Raw genomic sequence first — 12,592 nt, 5'->3', positions numbered from 1 at the left:
GATTCATGTTCAAGAACACATACCTACCTTACTAGACTCTTGAGTTTTATTGAAAATGAGATCCTTAGTTCCACCTCAGACTAGAATTGGAATCCATGTGGCTGTCCATGAATTGAAAGTTTAAGCAATTAATTTAATTGTGAAGAGGCAAATATATTATTGTTTCCTAATGAATGTTCCATACTCTAGAATAATTGGGTCTGATTGGTAGTGTCTTAAGAAAGTACCCCATAAAGGAAATTTAAGCTTATAAAATAAACAGAATAAAAAAGAATTTGAGAAGGCAGTTTATCATCCCTGAAACATAACACTGAAACAAGTATGTATCATTAATGAAACACCTCACTTCCATACAAATTAAATTAGCTATCTTAATCATCTAGAGATACTGATGATTAGCCTCTAGGTAATCTTGTGGGAGTTTTTCTCAAGAAATGTAACCAAGGTTCTAAACAAGGAATCTGTGTTTAACAAAACATATTTTTACTTCCTAGTTACAGAACTCTCATGAGATGTGTTTCACTATGTCCTCATGAACTTAGGGCATTAGTGTCAACTGCTGAAGGAAGGCCTTACCTAGTACAGTTCACACTGCCTAGCACTGCATCCACTCTACAATAGCAAAATGGCTGCACACACCTTAGCTGCACTGCATATGGCTCGCGGGAAAAAGGGGTTTTCTGTGCAAGCATGAAGACCTCGGTCCAAAGGCCCAGTAACCACATAAAGAGCTGACATTAAGTGTACCTTCAACCTCAGTGGTATGAGAAGCAGAAGACAGAGGATCACTGGGGCTTCTGGGCAGACAGTCTAGTTCTAGGTCCAGTCAAAGCCCCTGCCTGAAAGGCACGATGCATGGAATGACAGAGCAGGACTCCCAATGTTCCCTTCTGGCCTGAGTGCTGTACATGCATGTGTTCATACACCAATCATAGATACACACAAGGGAGATTTATAATAAAAATATCTACAAGCACTTACACACTAAGTAGCACAGACAAGTTTATAAATATAGCACAGCTCAAAGCAGGGTTGAATTCTACTACACTTAGAAATGACAGACTTAAAGTAAAAAGTGAATTGCATTTTGTCCTATAGTATCTACATATTCCAAATAATTAGAGATCTAGGAAAAAATACATGACAAAATCCCAGGAGTCCATTAAAATTGGCATAGAAAGTTAATAGGAAGTTATTCCTTTTTCTTTTCTTTTCTTCTCTTCTTTCCTTACTTCCTTTCTTTCCTTTTGTTCTTTTGGTTCTTTTTTAAAGATCAAAAATTGTATTTTATTAAGTGCCTGGAACTTTTTTCACCTTCTACCTGCTATAACTTGCAGTTATGTTGCTTTAATATCTCTCAGTGTTTTGGTAGGGACAGTTATGAAATTGGTGTAATGACTGAAGGATCTTTGATCTGAAGAGAACATATTATGGAAGAAAGGTTTTTGTTTTTCATATTTCTCATAGGTATAGAATTACTGAACTTTACTAGGAAAAATAGCATGTTTGATGTTGTAGGCAGATGACTGGAAATATGAAATACAAATAAAAGGCAAGTCAGTTCAGTGCTGGTTTAAAACCAAGATTTTTCAAATACCCTAAAGTAGTTTTTTGTTTGTTTTAAAGATAGGTGGGTTCTGGCTATTACAAATAATGCTGCTATGAACATAGTTGAACAAATGCCCCTGTCATATGATCGGGCCTCTCTTGGGTATATTCCCAAGAGTGGCATTGCTGGGTCCAGGGGTAGGTTGATCCCGAATTTCCTGAGAAACCGCCACACTGCTTTCCAAAGTGGTTGCACAAGTTTGCATTCCCACCAGCAATGGATGAGTGTACCCCTTTCTCCACAACCTCTCCAGCAAAGGATATCATTGGTGTTTTTGATTTTAGCCATTCTGACAGGTGTAAGATGATATCTCAAAGTTGTTTTGATTTGCATTTCCCTGATCGCTAAGGAGGTTGAGCATATCCTTAAGGGCGATGTCCCCAGTTAGTTCCTGGGGCAGCTGAGGACAGAGAACCTGAAATGACCCTATCCTATAGCCATACTGATTAATATCTTGCATATCACCATAGAACCTTCATCTGGAGATGGATGGAGATAGAGACAGAGACCCACACTGGAGCACTGGACTGAGCTCCCAATGTCCCAAGGAGGAGCAGAAGGAGGGAAAATATGAGCAAAGAAGTCAGGACCACGAGGGGTGCACCCACCCACGGAGACAGTGGGGCTGATCTATTGTGAGCTCACCAAGGCCAGCTGGACTACGACTGAAAAACCATGGGATAAAACCGGACTCTCTGAATATGGCGGACAATGAGGGCTGCTGAGAAGCCAAGGACAATGCCACTGGGTTTTGATCCTACTTCATGTTCTGGCTTTGTGGGAGCCTAGCCAGTTTGGATGTCCACCTTCCTAGACCAAGATGGAGCGGGGAGGACTTTGGACTTTCCACAGGGCAGGGAACCCTGACTGCCCCTCAGACTGGAGAGGGAGGGGGAGAGGAGTGGGGGGGAGCGGGAGAGGAGAGGGAGGAGGGGGGAAAAGGGAGACAGGGAGGGAAATGGGAGGCGGGGAGGAGGCGGAAATCTTTTTTTTTTCAATAAAAAAATTATATTATAAAAAAAAAAGATAGGTGGGTATATACTGCCACCATGTGGTTAAAACACACACTAAGACCATTTTGAATCAGGCAAGTTAACAGTTTCAAAATAACAAAAGTTTAATTCCTTAATTACCAGTCTCAAAATTCATAGACGTAGCAAATAATGTCTGAACTTAGTAAGTCACTACCAAGCTGTTGTTGAGATCTCTATTTTTCAACTGCTGCCTTCACTTAGAAGTTTCCCTGGGCATCAGTTGCTAGAAGAGTTTTTGTATTTGAACTTATATTTATATAGAAGGCATTCTCTTTCAAGTCAATAACTTCCTTGATATTTTTTCAATTTCACTAATTTTTATTAGCTGTTATTGGTGTTCACTTATTATATCACAGTCTTTCTGTATCTTTGCTAAGCTTGGCTTCCCAGCGACCTGCCTTTCGTTTCTAGGCTCCCAACTCCACCTCTTCCTCAGGGATAAAGACTGACTAAGGGCAAGAAGTCAAAACTACTAAAACAACCAACAATATTCTAAAGCTTCATATTTTCTTCAAGTTCTGGGAGCGGTGCAGGGGAGATAAAAGAGACGTGAGGGGAGAGTCAGCAAAAACTAATGATATAAGAAAATGCTATGAGGCAGTCTGATATTTGATAAATAATCAAAAATTGAAAACAACAGAACGGCTTTGTGGATGAATAAAGTTGCATCCAGAAATCACTGGTTACTAGACAAAAATCCCAGAGCTACTTCTGAGTGAGTGGCTGGCCACAGAATCCCAGAGCATGCTAGGCAATTGTCGCTGCTGTTGCTGTCCACCAGAACGAGATGGTAAGAGACCTTATTGCTGATGATGGCACAAGACATAGGTCAGGCTGGGACTGGGCTAGACCCTTCCTTCCTGCTCAAAATCCCAAAGGTATAGTACTAAAAATCTATACTAACATAATGACTTACTTCTGGGTAACAGAGCTTTGAAAGTCGTACCCTTGAAATACGACACATCACATACATATTTGCACAAAACCTTGTAAGATAACCATTTACCATCAAATAGAAACATAGGGGATCCAATGAAAGAACAGGGCGAACTATTTTTCTTCATTTGAAAAGAAACGTTAAATGACTTTGCTCAAGATCACAGAATAAACTAGAATGCTCAAATCTGACACTTGAGTGAATTAGAATTTAAAGTCTCTGAGGGCATTGTCTCTCACTGTTGCTGGCACTTAGAACAGTGCCATGCACACTGATGACATGGAGGGCCAACACTCGTAACAATACACATGCTGGAGAGAATTGCATTTGATGAGGAATGACCGACACGTTGACTGTAGCTTCCTTTCATACCACAGACAAGGCTAACCACTAATGAACAACTGCTGTACTCTACTTGTAAACTATAAGCTTGTTTTCCTTTTGGTCTCATGAACTTTTTGGAGAAAACAGCAATCCTATTTTTTTGAAGCTGTTATAGAGTACAATGAATCAGTCCATCACTATTTTTCATTTTGCCGGTAAGTACATGGTGACACTCTGGGATATTTGGGCAGTGTTGTAATCCAACTAATGATCAGTGCAGCCTCTGTAAGTGAAGGGTTGTAAGCACACTAGCCTTATAATCCACCAGCCAGAATAAGATACTTCTAAAATAGCATGGCTGTTACTAATCCTTACACGCCAGCAATAGTGAAGACTGTTCTGCCAAAGGAGAATGCAGGAAAAAAAAGTCAAATACATTCTTTTTCTTCCTACTAATGGCATCCATATTTTATATATTAAAGCAAAAAAAATTATATAGTTCTGTGTGCATGTTTACTGCACAAGAACATTCAGATATGGCTGGTTTTGTGGTCTTGAAAGCACTTGCTTGTGAAAATGAGTTACGACAACAAATGTATACGTTGATTACGGGCTAAAGCACCTTTATTGTGCCAGTTTTGAAGAGAGACGTGCAACTGGCTCCTGCTCAGCTTACTAAGAGCTGCAGCAGTCAGTATCCTAGCCCCTGTTCCTAGCACTTTCACACCCCTTCCCACAAACACTGACTAGGGCCTTGTGGGAAAGCCGCAACATCTTCCCAAGAGTAATAGAAATCAAACAAACCTCTGTCAGCTGCTTCAGTTGGCCTTTGTTTGTGCTGAGTTCTTCAGACAGTTCATTCTTTTTCACTTGTAGTTCATATATTTCTTTTCTTAATGGATTGACTAGCTCATAGAACCGAATCTTTAAAAAAAAAGAAAAGAAAAATAAGCAATCCGGAACCCAAACCACAATTGGGCTCTGCCAGTCTGCAGTGGGGCAGGATACCCTGGCTGCTCTCCCTCTGCTTTTTATTTACTCTCAGTCCATTATGGTAAAGATATAAACCGGAAAATTCTGGGAATCCATCAAGAAATTTTATGAAGGCATATTGTTATAATTGTTTTTGTTAGCTCTGTTGCCAGTATCTTATATAAAACTCACCACAGATATACATATACAGGAAACACAATAGGCTGCCAAGGAGTCACACTATCCTCTAGCAGACTTGGAATACATTCCTCACACACACATCACTAGTAAATCAAATTGACCTTAAATAACAACATAGCCTACAGTTAACTGAACTCCTTATTCTCCACCCTGCTTGTTTTCTCCAAAGCACTTAGGAGACATTTTACATACTACACTTCAATCTGTCGCTTTTTAGCTTCTACACAAAGCAAGCTCTATGAAGGCAGGAATTTTATCTGGTTATAGACTGCTCTGTCAACTGAAATATCAATTTGATGAAGAGATACATTTTATTCTTTGCTCTTATCTCAGGCTCCTAGCAACACTGTAGTATTAAGAGGTCTAGGGGATGAATCAAAAAGTGCCTTCCCTATCACTATTTCCACTCTTCATTTTCCTGTCTTAACCCAAGTGCTGAAAATACAGGTTCTAAGAACCTAAGAAACCATCAACAAGTCAGGAGAGAGCAATTAGGGATTACTTATTACATAGGCATATAATCTAAAGTCCTTGACATAAGACTGTACTGCAAAAATACTCTAATAAGAAGTCAAGTGTTAGGTTGGTCCTTAAGGCAGTGAAATCTACATCAATCAGTTAAAATAATATTTCATGCAAAAGTGTGAAAGAATACTAAAACTGGGAAGGAAAAAATGTATGTACTTTATTTGAACTATGAATGAAGCTCCAATGATGGCATTTAGAATATTTGTTTTAGACAGTATGTGTTAGTCAGAAAAACTATAACTGACCCATTTCAATCACCAAAAGCCGGGCAGAAAGCTAATGTCTGGTTTTCTTGCAAGTCACTGATCCAGAAACCTCAGTCCATTGAGACCCGAGAACAGCTCCCACTCTGGCGGACAGTAGGGAGAACTGACATCAGACACGCAGAGCACGGTGCTAAGCGTTTGACGTGTTTTACATACCCACAGTTAGGATTTATTTTATAAATGGGAAAAAGAGAAGGCTCACAGGGTAAAATCCTACCTAACACAAAAATGCAACAGCTGTCAGTGTTCTGGGGACTCCTGGCCCTTGCCCTGTTTTCACTTCTTTTATGGAATTCACAAAATAAAAAATATTCCTAGTTACAGTAGGAATTATTTTGTTCAATTCAATTCTTATTTTCCCATTCTCTATATGATGTATGATGACACTGTAATTTTTAAAGAAAATAGAAAATGCATCTAATTTTGTATTTTTATTTATGTTTTTAGATAAAGTCTTGCTTTATCTAAACCCTTAGTTTCTAGAGATGCTCCTGGTCCAGCCTTCTAAGTACTAGGACTTCAGACAAGCACCATTATAGCACATCATACCCAACCCTTCTTGTACATAAATTGTTTCCTTAAGGTTTAATTTCAAATATTGCAAATATACCCATATCAAAAAAACACTTTAGGCCAGAAGGGGGTGCTGATACCACAGTGACTTGAGACTCATACCAAATATTAAGCCTAAGCCCAAGTTCATTTAGGAATATTAGATTCTGAACTAATCTATCACCAAAAACTCTGCTCCACCTTTACCCCTTAACAATCACAAAAGGTCTACTCTCTCTGCACTATTTCTAGTTAATCCCAGACAGTACTAATGCGGTTCATCCTGTTTCCCCTTAGAGAATATTAAAACCACGATAAAATAACTCATTTTATGGACTATGGAGCCACTGAGATTTTGGTCTTAGAGGTACTTTCCATTTTCATGGGGGTCAAAAAACACTACCAGTTGGGTGTTTCAAAAGTAATACCCTTGGGATATAGGTCTGAACTTGGTTCTGGATGAGCTAGAGGGGGAGATTCAGTGAGATAAACAAGACAACCCCAAAGAAGGAAGGGGTCGGACACCACTAAGGAAATTAATGGATACTTGAAAGGAGCAGGAAAAAGATGGAGCATGGACTGGTAAGGAAGTGAGCTGAGGGGCTGGGAAGACCACAGTCAAAGTCCCAGAAGCAGGAGGACTTGAGCTGGATACCCAGAAGCCATGTAACAGAGGCAGGTGTGGCGGCTCATGATTATTATGTGTGCTGAGGAGGCAGGGCGAGCAGATCCCTGGGGTTCACTAGTCTAATTGGTTGGCAAGTTCCAGGCCACTGAGACTCTGTCTCAACAAATGAATGAGTAAATAAATAATAAGGCTACGCCTGAGTAACACCCAAGGCTGTCCTCTGGCCTCCACATGCATGCACACCCATGTGCATATGAACCAGTCACATAGATAACACATACAAAGTGACTCAAGCAGGAGAGGGTGCGGGCCCAAAAGGTCTTTCAACAGGTGCACCTCAGGACAAGCCCAGAGTCCTCGAGAACCTCAAATCCAGTTAAAGGTTTCAGCGGGACGCTCATCCCTACCACAGTGGGTCAGTGGAGGGAGAACTGCTGTCTTTCCATAAGACTCAGTGGGTGGCAAGTAACAGTCACTTTGAGACGGGCCTACTGTTGCAACATTAGGGGCCTAAGAACTCCAAACAATCATAAGTCACAAAGTCTCAGTTTGGTCTGCAACAACACAGGATGAGGAAAAGCCCCAGGGAACAGGCAACAGTGAAGATTGGGGTGACTGGAAGTTGACCCCACATGGTTCAGGATGAGAACTATACACAGCAATACAGTCCTACCCCCCCTCCCCGCAGTGACCAGGACCCAGCTCACTGTCTCAGCTAGAACCAGTCCTAGTGTTGGCAGCTCTGGGCCTGATGTTGACAGATGCATCAATCAACTGCTGAAGCCACCAATGTCCCACTCACTACTGCAGAGCCCGAGAGTTCTGAAGTTCCTGCAGTACGACTCATTCCCACAGCTGTATCCTGCCAGCAGGATCCAGCTCTATAGGTTTGGCAAGTACAAAGCCAGGTTCTTACCTACACAGACCTGCTGGGGATGCGGCTCACATTACTAACACCCTTGGGCGATATCTCCAACCACTAGACCGTGGGCCACACCAAAAGACTATAAAGTTAATTATACCAGCAAGGATCTTTGGCACACAAAGTGACCAAAGTAAAGAGACACCTGGTATGTGTCCGGTATAATGTCCCAAACAGCCTAAGCCACAGGAAAGCCTAGAGCCCACATGAGCAAATGTGTCTCCATGGCTATAACTGACAGTCTCCAACTTCTGAGGCCCAGCAAGAAGCTGCTCTAACACTTCATTTTTCTTGTTCTTCTTTTCTCTTTCTTCTTTTGCTTTTAAACTTTTTTTTTTACTATTATTGATTTTTTCCCCTTTTGGTGCACTTTTTTAATTTTTTTTTTTTTTTTTTTTTTTTTTTTTTTGACTGGGTTTTTTTTTTTTTTTTTTTTTTTTTTTTTTTTTTTTTTTTTTTTTTTTTTTTTTTTTTTGGTATTTTTGAGACAGGGTTTCTCTGTAGCTTTGAAGCCTATCCTGGAACTAGCTCTTGTAGACCAGGCTGGCCTCGAACTCACAGAGATCCGCCTGTCTCTGTCTCCCAAGTGCTGGGATTAAAGGCATGAGCCACCACCTCCTGGCAGCATTTTTTAATTTTACAGTACTAAAAATTTGTTTTATATTCTACAAATATGCATCTAACTTTGTTGACATATTTTTTTCATTAGGCCATTATCTTTTTCTTATTTCCCCCCATATCTCCCTTTATTTTTGTTCTACTCTGACTACACCTTGCTTAAAATTCTTGCATCTCTCTATTTCTACCCCTTCTTACAGTTACCTTTGCTTTTAAACTTCCTCATAATTGAGAAATCTATTTTCTATTCTACCCTCTTACTCACTTCTCTTCCCCGGTAACAGTCCTCCACTGTCTCCTTTCTTTTATTTAAGCTTGCTTCTCCTTCATACATCTCCTCCTGCCTCCTTTCTTTACCCAGCCAGACTCAGAAGACAAACACTACGCTTTCTCTTCTGTGTTGTACCTAATTTGAAATTAAGCGTGTAATCTATGAAGCCAGGAAGGGGACATGAGGAAACAGAGAGGGAGGCCACCTGTGACATGAAAGAGGAAAGCAGAAGAGGAGACTACTGGTTACAGGGAGGACAGGAGGCATAGGGGAGACTTGGAGAGAACACATAATGCCACGTACACAATCAAAAAGGAACTCATTACTTTGTATGCTAATGTAAAATATAAAAATAAAAACTGTATAAAGAGTGCCTCTATATAATGCCAGTTTCAGTCTGAGAATGGATGGAACTTTGTGTATTTTTTTTTGAGATGGGGACTCCAATAGTACAGGACGACTTCCAACCACTACATAGGTGGAGGCGCTGATCTCCACGTCCCCATGCCCCGAGGATGAGATTACAGCATGTGCCACTCTCCCCGGCTGCAGTGTTACGGAAGATGCACGACACTTACAGACACATATTCAGGGATAGAAAGCTGGTCTTCAGGAAAGGATTTTAGCTTCACATACTGCTCTTCCGTCAGCTCCAAGTCACGCAGGTTTCGACGGACATCTCCAGCTTTCTCTCTTAGCTGCTGATTTGTCTCTTCCAGTTGTTTCTGTCTCAATAAAATGGTTTCCATTTCTTGTTTCATTAGTTCTTGATATTTCCTACATTGAGAGAATTTATGCCAAGTTTTAAAATTACTGAGATTTTTCTCAGTGTTCCATATAGTACTCTTGGCTATCATTAGTGTTGATTTATCTAATTAGTTAATCTTGAAGTGACACATTCATATATATCAGTAAATGTATCAGCCCAAAAAAATACTGAAACCAACACTCTTAAGTTGTAACCAAAAATTCAAATTACAAATAAACATTTAATCTGCTACAGTCTTAAACCCTTACATATCAACTTTGGACTCTAGCTATTACTTTTAATTTCTCTTTGATCCTGTACTGCAGGACCTATCTCTTTAATACAGTAACACTGAACCCCATAAGAGATTCAACCACTGACACATCCTAGCAGCGCAGAGGCCAGAAGCTGATGTCAGAATGTCTTACTTAGCTGTTTTTCACCTTTTTAGTGGAGAAAATACACAGGCATAGTAATTGTCTCCTAAGACAGCAAATCTGGACAGCTGTGACAACGCAGAATGGTTTATAGAGTAAATGAAGAAAAAGGTCAGCTAGATACCAATTGTGGGCAATCCAGAGAGCTTTTCATGTAATGTATGGGTTACTTACAAGGCCAGTATTTGTTGAATAAATGTTGAATGTTAACTGTGCATTTGTATACTGTGATAAAGCAACCTGGCCTTTGGTGGTCTGGATGTTAGGATAATAAACATATCTAACTTAAAATTTCTCTATTATAGCCTATAACAACATGCATAAACAAGAATAAAATTACTTTTAGTTTGAAAATAAATGTTAGGGTTTTGTGAAAAACATGTCTTACTTGGCATCCTTCTGTTGAATAGTCAACTGATTGTCTAATCTCAAAGTTAGCAGCTGCTTCTGGTGAAGGGCATCATTAAGTTTTTCCTCCAACTCTTCAATCTGAACAGAGAGAACATAGTTTCCACGGTCAGCTTTCAGTGAACATAACAACAAACACTTAAACAGAGGAAGAATCTTTAAAGATCTGGATTGAAACTACTGTCTTGTAAATGTTCGTGCTAGGCTATCTTGAGATGGCTTTCCCTTAATTCACATGCAAAGCTCACTCAGATGGGAGCTTCACGTAAGCCTCTGCTCATATGGTTAAGTTATTAGTCTGAGCACTGCACATCTTCATCTGCTGCCAAATGGCTGGCTTCAGAAACACCCAAGACAAAATGAGTAACCGCTAACCCAATCACTCACTAGCCCTGTAGCTTCTGATTTGAAAAGAAAACAAGTTTCTCATGACATGCTTGCCTGGACCACTTTAGGTTCCTCACTAATTTCCTTTCCTGGTCAGAAACCTTCATATCTTCCCTTAGCTTACCTTTAAAATGTGCTAACAAATGTCCACCAGTTTTAAGTAACCATCTTCGCAAAAACTTCTACACTGTAGCAGAGGGCACTTAGAGACCTTTGGCCAACAACTTGGTTTGTGACTAACCGAAGAATACTCCTATTGTAAACCCCTACATACTTGGTCCTGTGCCTGTCTATTCATTCCTTTTCCTTCCTTTCCCTCTTTCTCCTTTAAAATAGATAACTCTAACTGCATCTTCTGCCTTTTCTAGAGAGGCACTGTTAAGAAAGTGCTCTAGCTTCCTCATGGGCAGGACACCTGTGCAGCAGGTGAAGCTCTGGGTTTGATCCTTAACACCTCAACAATGGATAAATATTAAAAATTTAAATCAATCTTGTATTGTAGATGGAGACTGTTCATTTGTTACTGGCCACCCAGACTCAAAATAATTACACACAGGAACTATATTAATTGCAATACTGTTTGGCCAATAGCTTAATGTGTTTCTAGCTAGCTCTCACATCTTAAATTAACCCATTTCTATTGTTTTATATTTTACCATGAGGCTAGTGGTTTACTGGTACGGAAGTCTTTCTCCTCCTGTGGATACATGGATCCCTACTCTCTCCTCCTTTATCTGCTTGGAATTTCCACCTTGTCCTATTCTGTAATAGGAGCTGCGGGCTGTGTTCTCTGCCACCCAGCTCCCACCACAGGCTAGATTTACCCGAAACAACAACACACAAATTGTATTCATTTAAACACTGCTTGGCCCATTAGCTCTAGCCCTTACTGGCTAATTCTGATATCCCGATCAACCCATCTCTAATAAACTGTGTAGCACCAGTCTTACCGGGAAAGATTCAGCATGTCTGACCTGGCAGCTTGCTTCATCGCGTGCGTCTGCCCAGGAGAGGGGAGTGTGACCTCTCTGAGCTCACTTCCTCTTCCTCCCAGCATTCTGTTCTGTTTACTCTACCCACAGAATGGCGCCCGACATGGTAGCAGCAATTTCTTGGGTCTGCTCTGCTTGCTAAAAGCAAGCAAGCGCTCTCAGCTAAGAGCGGCTTCATGACTCAGCTTCAGCTGCAAAACCCTGCAGCTCTTAAGAGGTTCTGCCACAAAACACTTAAACGGTGTTGATGAAAAGCTGAACGTATGCTTTTCGGTTTTCAGCCCTAGCAAGAAAAAAGCTGCGCCGTTTAAAAATGCCGGTTTTCTGGGCTGTCCTGCCAGGGCAAACTCTGACTCTTTCCAGCAGGCGGTCCTAACTATGGAGCTTTTGAGTGTTGCTTAATACTGTTGAAGCTTGCTTGCTGGCAAGGACCTTGAAACGCCACAGAGTTGTACCTCAGCCATGAGGCTGGAAAGCTCAGGAATGGACTGGATCCAGCCGTCAAAGCCACAGCTTTAGTCCTACTGATATTGCTTGGTAAATTAAAGACTCATGTGGTCAGAAAAAGAGAGATATACAGTAAAGAGAGATTCAAAGACAAAGAAAATTTCTAAATGGAAGCTAAAGAAGAAGGTGAACCCAAGAAAAAACATATAGTTATCCTCTTGGCTAAGGGAAGTAGATAAAATTGCCGGGGACAAAATTGGGATCTTGGGGGTGGGGTGGGTTGGGGATAAAAGGGGACAGGGAGAGAAGAG

At 40.7% G+C, this 12,592-nt stretch overlaps 1 protein-coding gene across 6 annotated transcripts in view; it reads right to left on the bottom strand.

Annotated features, from left to right (window-relative positions):
- Window positions 1-12,592, bottom strand: part of Pibf1 (progesterone immunomodulatory binding factor 1) — a 161,362-nt gene that overhangs the window by 142,776 nt on the left and 5,994 nt on the right. For all 6 annotated transcript variants that reach the window (XR_007592168.1, XM_050144590.1, XM_050144594.1 and 3 more), the window contains 3 exons: window positions 10,436-10,536; window positions 9,441-9,639; window positions 4,709-4,828 (listed from right to left, as the gene is read on the bottom strand). Coding sequence is in view for 5 of the 6 variants with exons in the window: in XM_050144590.1 (XP_050000547.1) it covers window positions 4,709-4,828; window positions 9,441-9,639; window positions 10,436-10,536 (420 nt within the window). In the remaining variant the exon portion in view is untranslated. The remainder of the gene's footprint in view (window positions 1-4,708; window positions 4,829-9,440; window positions 9,640-10,435; window positions 10,537-12,592) is intronic.

The sequence above is a fragment of the Alexandromys fortis genome, unplaced genomic scaffold, assembly GCF_014885135.2.
Source record: "Alexandromys fortis isolate MF-2015 unplaced genomic scaffold, M_Fortis_MF-2015_v1.1 scaffold_43, whole genome shotgun sequence".
Taxonomy (NCBI): Eukaryota; Metazoa; Chordata; class Mammalia; order Rodentia; family Cricetidae; genus Alexandromys; species Alexandromys fortis.
This window is presented reverse-complemented; position numbering and strand designations above follow the sequence as displayed.